This window comes from Phaenicophaeus curvirostris, chromosome 6 (assembly GCF_032191515.1).
Source record: "Phaenicophaeus curvirostris isolate KB17595 chromosome 6, BPBGC_Pcur_1.0, whole genome shotgun sequence".
Lineage (NCBI taxonomy): Eukaryota > Metazoa > Chordata > Aves > Cuculiformes > Cuculidae > Phaenicophaeus > Phaenicophaeus curvirostris.
The window spans coordinates 24,875,919-24,891,946 of NC_091397.1; the positions used below are offsets into that span (position 1 = coordinate 24,875,919).

Here is a 16,028-nt window from a genome sequence, read left to right on the forward strand (position 1 = left end):
TCACATACTATGCGGCAGATGCTAAAAAAAACCGCTTGGTTAGGTTGGACAGAGCTCAGCAAACTGATTGAGTTAAAGATGCTGAGGGTGGTTTCAGTTACATAGTAGTCTTTGCAGGATTTGGGGGTTCATGCAGAATTTACCTATGTGAAGAGCAAGAAGCATTTGGACAACACCTGCAGAAACACAGTGTGAATATTGGGGTTACCTTATGCAGGGACAGGAGTTGGGCTCGATGATCTTTGTGGGTCCCTTCCAACTTAGGACATTCTATGATTCCGAGCTTCAGATCCATGGTTTCAGAAGCTTGGAATTCAGCGAGCTGCACATAGGAGCAAGAAAACACTTTGAGAAGTGCATGGTCCTACACCTGGGTCAGGGCAATCCCCAACTTCAGTACATGATGGGGGATGACGTGATTGAGAGCTGTCCTGCAGAGAAGGATTTGGGAGTGCTGGTTGATGTGACGCTTGACATGAGCTGGCAATGTGCACTCACAGGCCAGAAGGCCAACCATGTCCTGGGCTGCATCAAAAGAAGCGCGGCCAGCAGGTCGAGGCCGGTGATTCTGCCCCTCTATTCCTCTCTTGTGAGACCTCATCTGGAGTATCATGTACAGTTCTGGAATCCTCAGTATAAGGATATGCAGCTGTTAGAACAGGTCCAGAGGAGTGCTACAAAGATGATCACAGGGCTGGAGCACCTCCCATATGAAGACAAGCTGAAAGAGTTGGCCTTATTCATCCTGGAGAAGGTTCAGAGCAGATGTTATAGTGACCTTCCAGTACCTGAAGGGCTACAGGAAAGGTGGGGAGGGACTATTCATTAAGATTTGTAGTGATAGGACGAGGGGGAATGGGTATAAACTGGAAGGGCAGATTTAGTCTTGATACAAGGAATAATTTCTTCACCCTGAGGGTGATGAGGCCCTGGCATGGGTTGCCCAGTGAAGCTGTGGCTGCCCCATCCCGCGAAGTGTTCAAGGCCAGGCTGGAAGTACCTTGGGCAGCCTGGTCTGGTGGGAGGTGTCCCTGCCCATGACGGGGGGTGGTGTGGAACTGGATGATCTTTAAGGTCCCTCGCGACCGAAACTATCCTACGATTCTACGAAAATCATGAACTGTGCAAACGAGGTTGACTCGGGGCGGGTCGCGGCTGTGACGTCATTTTCTCCAGCCGCGCGTTGACGTGGAGAGGAAGATGGCGGCGCCGGCGGCCGCGGCGCGGCAGCTGCCTTCGCCGTGAGGCGGGCCGGGCCGGGATAGCGATCGTGCGACGGAGGGGAGGGCGCGGGCCGGGCCCCGCCTCCCGCCGGTACCGCGCTTCGCAGAGGCGCCATGGAGGACGAGGAGCGTCTGAGGAAGCTGGAGGCCGGCAAAGCCAAGGTGGGAGGCTGCGGGGCCGGGGGAGGCGGGGGCCGGACCCGCCGCGAACAAAGCCGCGGGCGGAGGAGGCGCGGGGAAAACCGATGGGGGAGGAGGAGAGGTCACATCGGCGCCCCACGCTCGGGTCCCGTTCGCCTCTCAAGCCTGAGATACTGACACCCTGTAAACCTTTAACGAATTTTATAAACCCGACAGCTGCTCCCGGCGCGGTGCTAGTGCCGGGAGAGAGCGTTAGGAGGCAGAGGATTAACGATGCCCACGGTGAGGCGGTGAGGTGCCTTTGCAGTTGTCTGGCGGTGCTGGGCAGCCGTGGGGACACCTGTGGGGCCTTGCCCTGTGCGCTGGATGCCTGCGTACCCTTTGCCTGACCGTCACCCGTCTGCAGCCATCCCCAGCCATCAACCGTCTCCAGCCTGTTATCCCCTCCAGCCCATCGCCCTCTCCAACCTTCAGCTGCATCCAGCTGTCACCCTCTCCCGCCATCACCCACCTTCAGCCATCACTCCCACCTGGGCTGTTGGTGCTGTGGCTTCAGCCTTGCGGGTTTACCGAAGTGTGCCTGGAGGAGCTGGTGATTTTACTCTTCAAGCACCCTACGGGCTTATTGAGGCATGCCTCGGGGAGCTGATCATTTTACTCTTCAAGTGGGGCTTAGTATGTACTGTCTGTAAAGCACTTTGCCTTCTAGGCAGCAGACTGGAGTTACCTCACTCTAGGAGGACTCTCCTTCAAAGAAAGCTTTGGTGTGGTCAATGAGATAATTAATGGCATTCGTAGGAAAATAAGGTAAAATTAGTGTTTTTACATCAGGGATCATCTGGTTCCTTCCAGCAGTCATTGCCAAATGATGAGTTTAGAAGTTTGTCGTTCATGTTAACCATATGCATATAACTTGGCAGGAGCTTCTACAGGCAACAAGAAGACAAGCTAAAGATGAAACTATGAAACATCGTCATTGTCTTGTTTATGTGGTCTGTGGGAAACAGAACATAGTTTGGCTGTGAAGTATTGAATAGTTATTTTGCTATATTAGTTGAAAACTTTGTGACTTAGTGTGTTTCTGTTTCTTTCGAAAGAGCATTCAAAATGTACATTGGCAAACTGGACGGGGTGGCATGTTTATCTACGAAAACCTGTTCTTAAATGCTTAGAGCAAGAACGGTGTTTACATAATGTTATGCAGTACTATTAAAAGGCACTGGTACAGATCAGGTACTGGTGGTAGTTACATTCTGTCACACCCAGGCTGGCTAATTCTTTTGCAGAAAATTAGGAAGTAGTTTGCAGAGAGAATGGTTGAAGTAAATTTGCCAGTATTATAGACCACAATGAAGAGTTTGTCAAGAGAATTTCTACTTTTTTCTGTCCATGTTGGCCAGGGATTAACACAGAAAATTAATGACAGTTACTGAAAAGTGAACCAAAAGCCAGGATTCTAGCAGGAACTCTGTGGCTTCCTTCTTATTTTGAGGGAAGATATGTACACTTAGTAATTTATTTTGCGTATTAGGAGCACTGTAATAACTCCCACTCTCCTTCTAATCTTTTCTGACTAAAACCAAATTATGTTCTTGTAAGTAAGTATTTGCCTGAAGAATTTCATATTCTATGCTTTTAAACGTCCCTTGTGGTTTAAGTCATAACTCTTTAAAGTTATTTACATGGGAAGGGATTGTAAAAGCAGTCTCAGTTTTTCAGATTTTTTTCTTTTTTTTACATGTGAATGATGCAATTAAATGTGTTGTACTGCAGAGACTAAGTCACAGTTTTCCCATGACAAGTGTCACTGATAAAGGCAGAAAAGAAGAAATTGTATTACCAGAAAATGGAAGCAGAAGCACTTCTGCAGCTGCTTTGCTTTTTCAAGGATATCAATGCATTCACAGTAGCATGATCAGCATGCCTCCTAAAATTGCTTAGCCCCAGTGAGTATTTTTTGCAAACCACAACAACAGGCATCCAAAAAACTTCTTAGCCTATAACCACTGAATGTTGTTTGAAATAGCTGGGAAAACATATTATGATGTTACTGTGCTAAAAGTGCAGGTAAGGCTATACTGCAGATACCTTGATTCACCTGCCTGGAATTATAGATGTTTTATTTGCAATGGAACTTTTTCTTGACTTCTTTGGAGATACTGTTTCCTCATCTTCTACAGAGAAGGATGTTGCAAATGGATTTTGTCCAATGGAAGTTTCTTTTGAGTCCTCCTTGGTTACTACTGGAAGTGAAAAGCTGCATTGTGAACCTTACCTTGATTGGAGTGACCTAATAGCAGCCATCCAGTATTTAAAGAAGGCCTAGAGGAAAGCTGGGAAGGGGCTTTTTATCAACAAGTGCAGTGACAGGACAAGGAGGAACAGTTTTAAGCTGAAAGAGGAGACATTTAGGTAGGCATTAGGAAGAAATCTTTTACTGTGAGGGTGATGAGGCACTGGAACAGGTTGTCCAGAGAAGTCATGAGTGCCCCATCCCTGGAAGCATACAAGGTGAGATTGGATGAGGTTTTAAACAACCTGATCTAGTGGAAGGTGTCCCTGTCCATGACAGGGAGGTTGGAACTGGATGATCTTGAAGGTACCTTCCAACACAACCCATTCTTTGATTCTATGAAAGGTGCTAAGTGTACTCAAGCCTGACAGAATGGTTCTCAATGTGAATGTGCAGACTTTGCCAGTACATAATTTAAAAAATGGAATAAAAAGGTCTTGATAGAGGCTTGCCAACATTCATATGTACCTGCTGACTATTGGAGACTACACCAAGTCTTAATAATGAAGCAGTTGCACCATATGTTGCTGTTCTGTCTATTACAAGCTCCCAAAGGCAAGGGAGGTGCAGAGTTAAACCCAATAAATTACATAGGCCTTTTACAGACCTGTAATCATTAATTTTCCTTTGCCACAAGGGAAATGTGCTGGATATTAACCCAGTCTCCATAAGAGTCTGTCTCCCTTACCCCTTGAAATGTTCTCTCTCCGTGTCTTTATAGAATTCTTTTCTCCCCAGACAAGCAATTTCTTTGCCTTGGATCCCCATCTGAGTATCGTGGAGCATGGACAAGTGTTTATTAGAAAGACTGGTTTAGGGAAACAAGGCTGACTGTGATGCAAGATGGAAGGGAGATGTACTTTGAAACTCCCTGTAATTTACCTGAAGAGGGAAAAAAAGTAGTATTTCAGGGGTTTTTGGGAGTTTTTAATCAGAGGAGACAAATTAAATATATGTTTTTTAATACATCGTGTTGTTCTAAGAAATCATGTTGAAGAACCTTGAGAAATTAAGGAACTGGTTAAGTTAAATGCTTGAGCACAGAATAAGCAGCGTTACCACTTTTGATCTGTATCAGAGAATCACTGATCAGACGGAACAGTGAAGTTGTTTTGGGAAGCTCTGATGGCACTCAGTGGACAAGTATTACAGGTTGTATAACTAATTTGAGAAATTATCTTCACAAGATGAATAGTAAAAAGAAATAATTGTATATTTTGTCTTTGGTCATGCCTAAAAATATTTAAGGTGGCTGAAGATGAAAATTATATATAATTAAAATATCATTGTCTAAGAGTATGAGAATATTTGCTGTTTGCATTCCTACATCTACTCTTTTGAGAAGAGAAAAAGGCTTTACTTCCTCATCTCTGGCTTCTTCAAACTGAGAAGTTTTGGATTTCTTAAGAAAAGCTGTTGATAAGATTTTTTTTAAAAATAAAAGGCACGAGCAGAGCATGGAATAGTTATGTGCCACAGTGATTAAAGCTCTCATTTAAAACTCCCATAGGAATTCAACATGTAGATTGTATTTGTAAAACAGAGTACTTTGAAACTCCCTGTAATTTACCCGAAGAGGGAAAAAAAGTAGTATTTCAGGGGTTGTTGGGAGTTTTTAATCAGAGGAGACAAATTAAATATATCTAAACCTTACATTACGTTAAAGAGCTGGCCTACTAACACATCTCCTACTTTCAGGTGTAGACTGTTCATTTTGTTTATCCTCTGTCTGCGTCATAATTTCAACAAAAAAAAATAACAGATTCCAGGAAGCAAGAATTTCCTTTTCAGTCTGCATTTCCTTACTCTGCCTTTCTCTTAAAAGAAGTTGCATTCAGCCATATCAAAACAAGCGGATTTCATCATAAAGCCCTAGCTGTTGCAGTCACTCCTTCATGAAGAATGAAGGAGGGCAGCTTTATGGGCTAAAGGGTCACAGGATGGGAATGAGGCTGGGCTATGTCTACATCTAAAGATGTTGGGTGTGTATTAGCAGACAAGAGAGGAAACAGCTGGAGGGGGCTCTAGGCTATCTCTCAAGTATCTCCTGGAAAGGTGTGGGTGAACTTTAGCTCAACAGATATGAATGGAAACTGCATTTTCTCTTTGTTTGTTGTAACAAAGCAGGAGAGTGCAGTGGAACTGTAAAAAAATGCTACAGTGAAGAACCAGGCTTTAGAACGGTTTACTTGATGAACCCTTTTTCTTGCACATGAAGATCCTCACAAACCTCTACCTAATTTCTAGATGTTCCTCTTTGGTAGTGCTTAGCTATTTTTTTCTCACTGGACCTTCTGAACTTAGGGTATTTGGGTCCCCTTCGTCTTTTTCAGGCTTTAGTCTACTCTCTCTCCTTTGCATCTTTGTCAATTCTAAATGCAAATAGTAGGAGGCATGTGAAATTGCCTGTGTGTATTCTGATGATGAACATGCGTAAGCTTAAGAGCTGTTTTTTGTCTTGCAGAGAAAATCACAGATACTGTGACTGAACATTACCCTGTAGAGAAAATATGTAGTTTTAAAACCTTTGAGTAAAAACAGATAGGGCAGAAATCAAGTAGAGGTGAGAGAGAAACAACATGTGAGATGTTCACCTCACTGTGAATGCTTTTATTTTTGTTCAAACCAGTGGATACCTGCATTTTATCGTAGAACAAAGATTATATACATTTAAGATGTAGATATATTTTATCTATATAATTGATTGCTGCTGGGGTGATATATAAAGTCACGTGAGAGACTGAATGGAAAGGTTACCTGTGAAACTTCAAGGCACATTCTATTTATAGTAGCTGAAAAATTGGGATGACTAGCTTAAATGTTGAGTTTTTAATAGAACTTAATTATTCTCTTGAGGATGATAGAACTACCCGCTCTTTGCCGTTTTCTCAATGTTTTTTTTTTTTTTACCTTTAAAAAAAAAGAAAAAGAAAGCATATTTTTCCCATTGTGTCCATTTTTCTTCTGGACTTCATTGGGTCCTTGTGAAGAAATAGTACTTCACTTGAAATCTGGGATTTCAACTCTCTTTTTTAACTGGCACTGGTAGAACTCTTCTTATATCTAAGCGTCTTCTCAGTTTTTCTTCTATTTCCTGGTTTTGATCTTCATTTCCCTCATTCCAGAGATCTATTGTTGCTTTCAGTACAGGGCTTGATTATTTGTTTTTAATGTTGTCAATAAACTATTTTATTCAAAGCTCTGAAACAGCTGTCTACCTTACAATAGTGATGCAAGTTAGAATGAGCTAACTAATACTTGCTTTGTCTTGACAATGCAGATATATAACACTTCAAAATAACCTTAGAGAAAATTGGTGTTTAACCCACAATGCCGAGTGAATTTCACAAAAATCGAGAACTAGGTTAACACAGTATTGTCAATAGCACTATGAAAGCAAGAAACTGCATTATAAAACACAACTTAAAATGTTTTCTTGCTGCTCAATGTGTAAAGAGAGGGAATTACTGAAAAGAAAGCACAAATTCACACTTCGCCTACATTCAAGACTTTCTTCATTTTAGCACTAGTGTCTCTCTAATTTCTATGGTCTGCTTTCCAGCTATTTTATTTTCTTAGTATGGGTGTTGTAATAGGAAGACAGGGTTGACTGTGACATTGGTTTCCCTCAGACATAGCAGTATCTAGATGTTGTTTGTTTAGACTGATTTGGAAATAAGCATTATTACTGCCACAAATTCCTTCTAAAATACTTTCAGTAAAGCATGTCTCCAAGGAACGTAGATGGGATCTTTTGACATATGTATGTGTTACCAGAAAACCCTGTGGTTTTAAATATGCTTTTAAATGTTGATGCGGAGAGATGTTTACTGCGGAATAACATATGATTACTGTAGCGTCCTAGTGGTTGGAATAGTGAAGAATCTGATGAAAATGAAGACAAAAGTAGAAAGGCTGCTGAGGTAGGTGTAACTTTGTTGTCCTACCTTTTATTGCAATATAAGATTATTACACAGTTGTTAATTGTTATCCAATACAATACAATTGTAGGGTATCCTAACATAGTGGCTGAAGGCAGTGTCTTAATTATCTGTCCCATAACGACAGGTTTCAGTGTATTGGTATGTATTTGTTTCAAAATCATTTCATTACCGGTACCAGCTGATACAGCTCTTTGAATTTGCAGAGACATGTTTATAAATGTACCACAGTTCAATGAAACACAACTGATAATTGCAGTCTTTTGACTGCTATGCTGAAACATAAAGTAAATAGGTCTTGAAATTTATGGTGATGAGACACTTGTATGTTGTACGGCATGCCATATTGTGTTGATGTTTCTGGTGTTCCTGTTTCTTGGAGGAAACCTTTATCTGCATTTTCATGTGATTTCTTGAGAAGCCAGCATTTCATATTATAAACTACCTTTCTTATAACCGGTGGAGAGAAGACAGCAGAATGAATAAAAACATTAAGATTTCTTCCAATTCTTAGCTTCTTGGAAGTATGAAACCAGTTTTCCTGGTTCCCCCCTCTTCTTCACAATGAGATTCCAGATGGAGCAGATTCAGTAGTTGTTATCAGCTGAGAGAAAGAATGAGACACTCAGGAAACCAAACACACAGCTTTAGGAAAGTGGAGGAGTGTTCAAATCACAGTTGTAACAACCCTAAGTTGTAGTATCATCACAAACCAGAAGTGAGTAAATCTCTTGGGTTATACTTCTAAATCTCAAAACATGAAGAAATTTTGAGACTTGCCACAATTGGAGATAATAATTTTAAAGGCAATATATGACATGTTGGTTTTATTTCCAGGGAAAAGCATAGATTTGGTGAAAATTGTTCTGCCATGGCAAAATTACAGCATATCTCTAAAACTGTGATCCCGAGCTGGAGGGCCAAAGAGATCAGTGGAGTTGAAAAGGCAAAGTAGATGGGATTATGGGATGGAGTATATTTCTGTGCAAATATTGATAAAATAGGTGTTACACAGAGTAAGCAAAATAAATTGTGTAAGAGTTTACTCAAATCTGACTTCACTGGAAGGCTGTGATTTAACAGAAGTGGGTATCCCTTAATCCTGTTTTTTTTTTCTGAAGTTTTTACTTGTCTTTAAACTCTTACTTCTCTGTGAAGAAACCTCCTTTGTCCAGCCACAAAACAAAGGAAAAATAATGAAATGTTCCTAAATCCATTTATATTGTCTAAGTGAGGTTGCTGATTTAACATTAGTACCATACATCGAGAATATGTATTTTCGATGAAAAGGTACATAGGAGAAATACCTTACTATGACAGATAATGCTCCATACCAATGACAAAAAAAAAACCCACCAAAAAAACCTGTCTTGGCATGCTCAGTCGTATGTTGTGCTAGCTGTTACAGCTTGCTATGTTTAAAGAGAGAGTGGTAATCATGATACAAGACTCTTCAGAGGGATGTGCTTCCTAGATTTTCTTTGTTAGTGGGAATATATTGCAGGAATTAGATTTTGCTTTTTTTTTTCCTAAAAAAAAAAAAAAAGTCCACAGACAAGTTGGAGTTTTGTGAGCAATATCAATGTCTTTGTGAGCTCGCTTTTCTCTTGTGATTCAGCAGAGTGTAAAAAATAATAGAAGCCTGTCAAAATAATACAAGCCTGTCAAGCCTTGCACACTGAGCATGAAATTCATGCAGTTGGTTCATTCCTTATGTCTGCTGTGCTCGTCACAAAGCTGTCACTCACAAACCTACTGAGTTTGGGGGCTTTATTCTCACTCTATCCATTCAGTGCCAGACGTTCCACATGGTATGAATTCATCTAAAAATAGTATAAACAAGGTGGGAAAATGATGAAGCACAACTGAGTTTTACTTGCTTTAAAGTATTTTATAATTTATTTTTAAAAAAGCCCACAAACATTTTTAAAATAAAAATTTAAAGTTTCGTTTACTTTCTGTGCAGAGTTGGAGCACAGAGGTGGCCAGAGTGTATAATCCCCTGAAAATGTATCTGAATTCTCTGGACTACTTTGAAAATCTAAGCACTTACATTTGTGAAGATTACATTTAACAGCTGGGTGGAAGGCATCACAGTACTTTTATTTCTTAACAAGAGTGGCTATTACTGCCTGCTTAGCTTGAACAGAGTTTAAACTCTTGATCTATATCAGAAGAGCTGATTGACTTGGTGCCAACGATGTAACCTCTCAAATTCTGTATCAACTCCATGGCATTCGTCAACTTGAAAAAAAATTATAATCTTGTATTGGTTAGTAATAAAGTCTTAATTAGACATAGTCTGTTTACTCAAAAGGTGCCTTTTTATTTCAGACTTCTTAGTTAATTGGAAATTAAATATGAGCAAACCTTTTCAGAACTCTGTGCTTTATCCCATTCCTTTATACGTTCTCTCAAACTTATGAAGGTTTTTTTTCTTTTTTATCCATCTCTAAATATCTCTGACATAAATACATTTTTATTAAAGAGGACACTATGAAGTGGAAGGGAAAAAATGAGATATATTCTGCATAAATGCAACTAAAAGAATTTAGAGCAAGTGAAGTTTTTTGCTATTATAAATTCTTTCTTTTTTTCTCTTAGGAGGATAAAGTTAAAAACATGAATCAGAGCGATACAAGCAGTATATAGAGACTCAAAATAAATTGATAGGTGATGCTGTTTCCTAACATCCAAAAATACTTCATCCCTTTTCAGCCAATTTTTAATCAACTCTTCTTTCTCCTTTAGTATGTAGAGTAAATGTTACAGTGCAGGAGGAAAGAAAAGCGTGTATTTTTGTGAAGTTTAGGACTCCTGTTGTTCAGGAAAAGTGCAACAGGCAGCAACTCCTTTCTTGCAGCATCAACACAAGCCAGAAATGGCAAGTGCTTCTGTGATTTAAGTTTTCTTGCATTTGCTACGTAGAGAAGTCTGGATGAAGCCTCTTCAGATACAGATTCTCTCCATGCATTTCATTAGGTGTCTGAATATCTCTACATCTTTAAGGCACTATACTCTAGAAATGGTAGGTTTTTAAGTTAGAATTTGCAGTTGACTATTTGCAGTGTGTCGTGGAAGAAAGAACTATGTGAGCTGGAGTGGAGTATTGATTAGAATCCCACAGGAAGTAGCAATTGCATCACTATAGTTTTCCTTAGACGTGTCAGGATTTTTCTTGTAGGTTTCTAATCAGTATTCATGATTTTTGAGAAACAGCTGATTACCCCCAACCCTGCTCCCTTGAAAGCTACAGTGATGCCTAATAATACATCATAACCAAAGCTGCAGTCATCAGTAAGACCCTGCTTATGCTCATTAGGCAGTCTCATGCTTTCCCACTTTCAGGGGAAAAAAAAAAAAGGTTATGTGTGATTGAACTTGAAGTCCAGAAGGGATCCTGCATTTCACAGTTGGTACTGCTCTTTGGGGTTCCTCCTCCGGGATATGAAGCTATAAACTGAAGAAAACGCAGCTGAGGAACATCATAAAAATGTTGGTTTTGATGACTAGAAGGGAAATTGATAGAGAAAGCAAAAGCACAGAGTTTTTGTATTCAGTGTTCTTTCTCCAACGTAATATCATGACTTATATTCCTGCAGCATCCTGTCTTGTATTCTACACATCTTACAATTTGTGGTGAATGAGAAGGTAATTCTACAAATGACACTGCTTCAGTACAGTCTGGGTGCTGATTAAGGCAAATCCCATGAGAAAAAGATACAAAGACTGTGCCATGATTTGTACGCCATATCAGGCCAAAATTGACAAACACCTGCAATTAATTTTTTTTTTTTATGAGTACTTTAAGTTATTCTGGGCTGTGTTTTTCTGTTGTGGTCAACTCTGATGGGTTTTACTTGAAACAAGATAAGAATAACTTCAGTTAGAGAATTATCTTACCTGGTAGCATGATAGCTGTTATCCCAGGTGAAAATAGGCTGATATGGTCAAGTACTGATTGCTGAGAAATTCAGGGAAGTTGGAAGCCATCACAGCTATTTTTCACCTTTCCCCAACTCCCACCTAAGTGATTTTTTCATTGCAGCATATATTGTGTGAGGGGAAGGCAGTTTCTTTGTATTTATTTGCTGATGTTGTGAACCAGCTTTCATATTTGGCAAATACCGTGTTTTAGTCTTCACTTATTCCGAAGAATGTTGAGATTTTAACATTTCATATGAATTCTATTTTAACTCTGCAAAAATAATTACATACTGATTTTTTCTTTCCAAGCAATTGAAATAAGATACTCCTTTTTGTTGAATCGTATTCAAAGACTCAATTTCACACATAGACACAACATAAAATGAATTTCCGAAAATACAAATACATAAGCATGTATTCAGTAATTCAGTACTCTACTGCATCCTAAGGAGCTGCTCTGCTCTGTGCAACAAAAGGGTTATATAAAAACTGCATTTTTGGGATGTAATGTAGTAAGATGACAAGCAATTAAGATAATTTCTGATAGTGCTTTGCTCTTTCCATACTCTCCAGAATAAGTAATTTTTGGCTATTTTGTCCCTACTTTTTGGGGGGGGGGGTTGTAATGTCCATATAGCTGTATCTGTGTATCTGTTAGGAATCCACTCAAATTGATGTACAGAATGCCATAGAAGGAAGTAAATTTATTCTGGTGATTTTTCCTCAGTAGAAAACATAAATTTAGTAGTATTTTGCTTATACTTCTGTATATATTTAGGATCCTATTACTAGAAATGTGAGAATAATTTCTTTCCTTCTGGAATCTTTATATTTTCTGGTTTTATAACTTAATGTTAGTATTAAAAGATCAGTCTTTATAAAATTGTAAAATGTTGACCTTAGCTTTCAAACACGTAATGCAATTAATAAGCGCAAGAAAGTGCCCGTGTTACAAATATAAACTTGCAGGTTGCCAGTAATTTGATCGGCAAGCACTGTGTGGAGATGCTGACAACTGTTGCTTCTGCATACTTCTGTATTTTTATAGTTGGCTTCTAACTGGCAGGCACAGATGGCTATAGATTTTGATTTTTGTATGTCTATGAATTAGAGATAACATATGGTATTTTAAATTGCGTTGTCTAAATATCATGTGTTAACTACTCTATATGGGTTTTTATTTTAATTACCAAGTTGTAGTGTGGGATTTTTGGAACCAATTATTTTGATATTTTTTTAGTAGTATGAAAGTTTTCTTTGCCCAGCTTTTGAATAACTGGAGAATTTGTTATCAAGTAATTTCTCATTAAGTAATCAATGGTATTTTGTGGTATTGACAACTTTAAAAATGTTTTTCCAGAAAAAAAAAACCCAGATTTGACATCATCAGACCTTTCTCTTGCTGCTGATGAAGAATGTTCAAGAATGTTCTACCATAAAGTCAGATTTGGTTGTTTCAGTAGTGCTTCCTAAAGTATTTGGGACTGCTCTAGGCCAGAGTTAAAAAAGATTTTAGAGAAACCCTGTCATCTGCTCTTTGAAGGATCAGGATTGTTCTGTCCATTCTATGTGGTTGAGTGTACTATATAACTTTCTTTTTTCTCTGAATCCTAGTAAAAATGAGGATTAAACTCACTTTTCTGGGATGTGAATTTGTAACTTTTATTGCTGTCTGTTCTTGATAGGCTGCTAGAAGTTTGTAGAAGGCCTAAGAGAATTGAATGGCAGTGAGAATCTGAAGGTACTGTAAGAACTTATTTGTATTAGTATACTTAAATAGCTTGTGTAAAGTCGGTGTACTCTTTCTCTGTGAAGTTAACTTTACAACATACGGTGACTTTAGGTATGCTGTAAAATAAAAATATAGCTCCTGCTTTGTTAAATGAAACTACTTCCCTCAGGGATAAATTGCAATTATGTGTAGTCAATAAGGAGAAAAATGGTAATTGAGTGGTAATTGAGAAGAAGAATTACTAAGTACTAGACATGAAAATTAATTTTTTTTAAACAGAAGGAAACTCTTATCACAGGAATTTAGATTGGCGTTTAGCCTTTCTTTGGGCTCAGGGAACAGGTAGACTCATTTTTTCACTGCCTTGTGGACTTAGGAGTGTTTCCCTAAGGTTATTTTGGGGGAATGAAGGGAAGCAAGTGTAAAAAATTACTGAACAAATCAGAGATTTATTAACTTTTTGGGTGCATATAGTATTTAATTACTGCAGTTTAATCGTTGGTTTTTAGACTGTTCCTATTCTAGAAGAAAGTTCTTTTGAATTAATGTGGTGAGATAAATGTACTTAGTGCTTAACCCTGTTACAGTATTACAGTTGTTTTCTGAAAATAAATTGTTATCATGAAAGGACTCCCAGAGATTGATTAAATGAGCCTCCAGTTGTTGATTTAACTATATATAGTTAAATAGCTGATATGACTGTATGCTTTTGAAAGAACAGGTGCTAAACCAGTTCCTTTAAGAATAAATAAAGTGAAATAAATACATAAGCAATGCTCAGATTTTTAGTAATTTTTTTCTAGTGATACAGAAGGCAACCTACTTAATGACATGTGGCAGATGGCTCTGCTTCTTTCAAAAAATTCAAGTTCTGAATAAATGAATGATACACTGTCTGTATTTGACTACTAAGTTGCTACTATGTCGTAAAACAAGTTTTCTTTTGAAGCCCAGGCGAAGCTTATTATCTACGAATATCCGTTGCTTCTTTCTCTATTTTTCTTTCTTGTGGTGTATGGTATTCCCCTGTATGCTTTGTTTTAATAATTCATTGTGCATAGTCCATGAAGTATGGTTCTGGAGGTAAGAATGAGTAAAACAGATCCTTGTTCTAATCTAGTTGACTGCACTCGGTTTATAGAAATCAGCTGCAGTGAATGTAAAGCCTAATATTATAACTTTTTTGAATCAAACACAATATTGAAAGAAAAATTGGATATAAAATTGGAAGCTAATACATCATTTCAATGCTTCAGTATCATAGAATCATAGAATCACCAGGTTGGAAAAGACCCATCGGATCATCGAGTCCAACCATTCCTATCAGTCACTAAACCATGCCCCTCAGCACCTTGTCCACCCGTCCTTTAAACACCTCCAGGGAAAGTGGCTCAACCCCCTCCCTGGGCAGCCTATTCTAGTGCCTAACGACCCTTTCCGTGAAAATTTTCTTCCTAATGTCTAGCCTGAACCTCCCCTGGTGGAGCTTGAGGCTATTGCCTCTTGTCCTGTTCCCTGTCACTTGGGAGAAGAGGCCAGTTCCCTGCTCTCTACAACCTCCTTTCAGGTAGTTGTAGAGAGCAACGAGGTCTCCCGTCTGCCTCCTCTTCTCCAGGCTGAACAACCCCAGCTCTCTCATTCCATTTCCTACATTCAGCATGTGGCTTTACTAGGTAAGAAAGACACTTGCTGCGGACCCCAGCCATGCATGCTCCAGTCCACCTCCGTATCCCCCAAACAATGGACCCAGTCACATCTTCACCCACTGCCCTTCTCTGGCCACCACCATGTCCTGGGCCACAGCCACCAAGGCATCTGAGAACTGGGGATGATGTATCATGCAGGCTGTCTCTTTATTGCCTTCTGTTAAGGAGTACTGTATCTGCCTTTTACTTCCAGAAGAAAACTTGTTTCTCAAGGCTGATTTCAGCAAAAGTTGAGTTGGAAAAAAAGTACATAAAGTCTTAGCCAAATTTGTGATTGTACAACCTTGCAAATATGTCAATGCTGAAGCCTGCTGAAGAGTTTACCTTTATAAAATATTGTATTAACATGGCTTTCAGTCTCATGATTTTTCTGTCGAGTGTATTTTGAAGGCACTACTTTAATCTGCCCTGGTGGCTTTAAAGTTGATACCTTTTGTGAGTCCCAGACCTTTTATCTGTTTGTTTGTTTGTTTGTCATTTATCTTCATGTGATTGAATATATTGAACTTTTCACCTGATGTATCAGGTAGAGGCAGTTATACAGCAGTCAGTATGAGAAGGATAAAGGTAAAAAGTAGGTAAGAGCCATATATAAATCCTGTATGTAGAAGTAAATTAGTTAAGAGACCAGTCGGGCAACTTTTTTAGTCATTAGTCAAGCATTGCTTGTCCTGAAGCAATCCGGATTTGAAATGTGCTTGGCAGACTTGTGTCTGTCATTGTAACCTGGCTTGAGAGTATTGTCATGCACTTAGCTTCCATACCTTATCCAAAAAATAAACCAGCTGTAATGAACTTAGCTGTTCCTAGGTCTGTTCCTATTTAAATTCCTGGGACATGGAAGAGCAGACCAGATCAGAACCACACTAATTCTGAAGCTTTCCAGCTCACAGTGCCATCTGGAGGGGTTCATTCAAGTTCAGTGCCCTTGGTTATTAGCACTGACAACAGTACTTTCTAACATGATATAGACTGCTAAAAAGATGAAGGCAGTTGCCTTGCGTGCCATTCCTCTTACTGTCCTCAATTGTCCTCTGTGGTGCTTCAGTTGTAACTGTAAATTTT

The 16,028-nt window shown here is 39.2% G+C and overlaps 1 protein-coding gene across 2 annotated transcripts in view; it reads left to right on the forward strand.

Moving 5' to 3' along the window:
* The first annotated feature begins 1,232 nt into the window (after positions 1-1,232).
* Positions 1,233-16,028, forward strand: part of AKAP9 (A-kinase anchoring protein 9) — a 110,787-nt gene continuing 95,991 nt past the window's right edge. For both annotated transcript variants that reach the window (XM_069859607.1, XM_069859608.1), the window contains exon 1: positions 1,233-1,385. In XM_069859607.1, the coding sequence (XP_069715708.1) occupies positions 1,338-1,385 (48 nt within the window). In that variant the 5' untranslated portion in view covers positions 1,233-1,337. The remainder of the gene's footprint in view (positions 1,386-16,028) is intronic.